Source organism: Tupaia chinensis, unplaced genomic scaffold, assembly GCF_000334495.1.
Source record: "Tupaia chinensis unplaced genomic scaffold, TupChi_1.0 Scaffold000132_1, whole genome shotgun sequence".
Taxonomy (NCBI): domain Eukaryota; kingdom Metazoa; phylum Chordata; class Mammalia; order Scandentia; family Tupaiidae; genus Tupaia; species Tupaia belangeri.
In genome coordinates, this window is record NW_006159601.1 from 27,246 (window position 1) to 30,461 (window position 3,216).

The 3,216-nt window shown below is 64.6% G+C and overlaps 1 protein-coding gene across 1 annotated transcript in view; it reads left to right on the forward strand.

The window, feature by feature from the left end:
• Window positions 1–1,224: 1,224 nt before the first annotated feature.
• TCP10L (t-complex 10 like) overlaps window positions 1,225–3,216 on the forward strand; it is a 28,251-nt gene continuing 26,259 nt past the window's right edge. Inside the window, exons 1-3 of the mRNA XM_027770417.1 lie at window positions 1,225–1,313; window positions 1,456–1,535; window positions 2,199–2,342. Of these exons, the coding sequence (XP_027626218.1) occupies window positions 2,199–2,342 (144 nt within the window). The 5' untranslated portion in view covers window positions 1,225–1,313; window positions 1,456–1,535. The remainder of the gene's footprint in view (window positions 1,314–1,455; window positions 1,536–2,198; window positions 2,343–3,216) is intronic.

Below are 3,216 nucleotides of genomic sequence, written 5' to 3' on the forward strand. Positions count from 1 at the left end.
CCCTGTGGTCCTCCCGTGCACCACGCGCGTCCGCTCTCGGTGGTCACCCGGTGCACCAGCTGCATGGACTCACGGTGGTCACCCGGTGCACCAACTGTGTGGACTCACGGTGGTCACCCGGTGTACTGGCTGTGTGGACTCACGGTGGTCATCCGGTGTACTGGCTGTGTGGACTCATGGTGGTCACCCAGTGTACTGGCTGGGTGGACTCGTGGTAGTCACCCAGTGCACTGGCTACGTGGGTGCGCGGTGGTCACCCGGTGCACTGTCTGCGTGGACTCAGGGTGGTCACCCGGTGCACTGGCTGCGTGGACTCAGGGTGGTCACCCAGTGCACTGGCTACGTGGGTGCACGGTGGTCACCCAGTGCACTGGCTGGGTGGACACACAGGGCCTCCCCTTGCGCTCAGAGGGCAGTGCCATCCTCTCTGCTCGGCCTCTTCTGAGCAATGCAGAGAACATGTCTGACTGCACCACATCCAGCTCATGAGATCTAAAAGAGACGTGGAATCCCAAGGGCACTAAACTCACCCGGTGTGGACCGAGCAGCAGCGGGAAGCCTGCTAAAACTTGCCAGGCTAGAAGGGGAACCGAGGCAGAGTACGTGAAGCACACGGAGTCTCTCTGGGCCAGACTGAGGCGGGCCCTGGGCACCACACACTCAGCCGCCGTCATGTGGGACGGAGGTCTTCCGGACGTCAGGGGCGTTCACAGGCTGAGCCCCTGAGGGAGGGGCCGCCATGGTTTTGGGCCAGCAACGAGGGTGGGCAGGCGCTGCCCCTGGTTACTGGCGTCGTCGTCACCATCTGAGTGACCAGCTGGCTCACCACCGTGAGTCCACACAGCCAGTGCACCGGGTGACCACCGTGAGTCCATGCAGCTGGTACACCGGGTGTCCAGTGACAGCCAGATGCTGGGCAGGTGGCTACGGACGTATCCTGGGGCAGGTGGGCGTGGCCTTTGAAAGGGCTGTGTTGTTGGCGGGGTCCTTGTGGTGGGTGGGCAACCCTAACCACACTTCGGACTCCCCCTGCTTCTGCCCAGGACACCCAGGGGCCACCCCCACCTCTGCCCAATGCTCCCCAGTGCCCTGTGTGAGTAGGTGGGTGCTTGAACCACAAGCATGCAGGTGCTGGACCACTGAAACGTGACGTCACTGCTGTGTGTGCGGGTCTGCCCCTTTAAGACGGGGTGTCCGTTGGAATCTGAGGCTGATTCTGATTTCTGGGGTGGGCTGGGGGGCCAGGAGCAGCTTTCGGGATGCAGCAGGGATGACCAGGGTCCTGGTGGAAGTGATTGGCAGAGACTGGCAAGGTGATGGGGCCCTCACACGGGGTGGCCGGGGGGCCGAGGGTGCTGGGCTCGCTCTCTCAGCCCACCGAAGCCTCGAGCAGCCGGGAGGTTTGGTGTAGTCCCGGGTGGGCCCCAGGAGTCACCTCGATTCTCTTTCATCAAGGGCCGATTGCTTTCACCGGCAGCTTCGCGGTGGCCGCGGTTTCCTGGCATCCTTAGCTCTACGCTGTTCGAATTCCGCAGGTTCGTGCTGCTTGTGAAGGGGCGTGCCAGGATCCTGAGGGGAGTGCCGGAGGAGGGATGTGGCATGGCTGTCCCCCCGGGGGTGGTTCCTCGTTTTCTATCTCTGTCTCTCTCTGCCTTTCTGGCAAGTACATGTGCCCTGCAGCAAAAAATCTCTCTAAAAACAACGACAAACACTATGTGGGCAAGTGTTGCTAGTTTGGGGTGTGTCCTGGTGACAGTGGGACCCCACAGTGTGGAAGGCACTGGCGCCTGGCAGCCTTCAGGCTTCCCCTGGAGAGGCACGGGGCCTGGCCTCAGAGCGGCCACCAAGCTGCACCCCACAACCTGGACAGGTGCTGGTCTGGCAGCGGTCTTCACTGGGAGGTCACCGCTGTCCCTGCAGGGCCCCTAGAGGCTGTGATCGATCTGCTTCGTAGGGGTTCCATCGGCCTCAGACCACCTGCCCACCCCCGAGGCTGCAGGCAGGGTGCGGTCGGCCCCTGTTCCCTAGCACAGGGCCTCCCCTCCATTGTCCAGGGTGCCTGCGACTCTGCCTCCGCCTGTGACTCTGACCCTCTGGGGACAGCGAGCATGAGAGACTCCGGGGCCACAGCAACAAGGGCAGGGTCCTCGGTTAGAAGGGGCCACCTGAGAAGCCCGTGACCCCCTCTGCCCAACCAGATGCTGCCAGGGCACCTTGGGGCCGGGAGGCCGAAGGGGACGAGCCATGAGGGGGACCAGTGCCCCAGATCTGGGGCCGCCCCCGAGAGGGCAGCTGTGGTGGCCAGTGTTCCTCGGGAGGATGGCAGAGCCCGGGACATGCAGGTGAGCCCCCCCAGGCAGGACCCTGTCCCGGAGGCCCCAACCTGTCCTTGCTGGTCACCTCGCCAGGCCCCGAGTGCACCCTGCACTGGGCTCACATGGCCCTCCCGTTTTCTGCGCTCTGCGTTGTCCCTGTGCTGGGAGGGGCAGGGTGAGGAGTCAGAGCTGGTGCGGCCACTGCTCTCCGCAGTCCAGGGGCGGCGTGACGCCGCCAGTCCTCGGTCAGGCCCAGGCGGCACGTCAGTGGCCCTGCGTCATCCACCACGCGCCCCTCTCCACCTCGCCTCGGTGCTGCGGACCCTCATCCCTAGGAAAGCACCCAGCTTCGGGCATAGCTGTGGGCTGGACCCCATCATAGCCAGAGATTCTCAGAACCGGGCCGGGCCACTGCAGCCCCCAGAAGCCATGGAGCCAGTGGGACCGGGAGCAGCATGCCTGCTGCCTTTCCCGCGGAGATTCCTGGTGCCTCTGCAGCTGCTAATGCCGAGGGCTCGGCTCCCCCATGTTTCGAGTGCCATGCCCTGCCCGGCAGCTCAGCCTGACATGGACTTGGCATCGGAGGGGTCTGCCCTGCTGGGCGGTGTGAGGCAGAAACCTCGACTCTGACACCAAAGCCCACCCACGAAGGAGCTCGGGGCCAGCTGATGACAGACTGATAGGCAAGGCCTCCACAGGGCGGAGGTGAGCTCCATGGAACCCCGAGCTGCACGGGAAGGGGAACGGCATTCTCTGCTTGGGACTCCGAGGCCGAGGATGCCAAGGGGCATCACGCGAGCTCACGCTGGAGGCCCGGGGTGGTCCCGACTGCTAGGGACGGTGGAGAGAGAGGATGCAGAGCCCGTGACAGCAGCCAGGTGACGTCAGGGCTGGAGCAGGG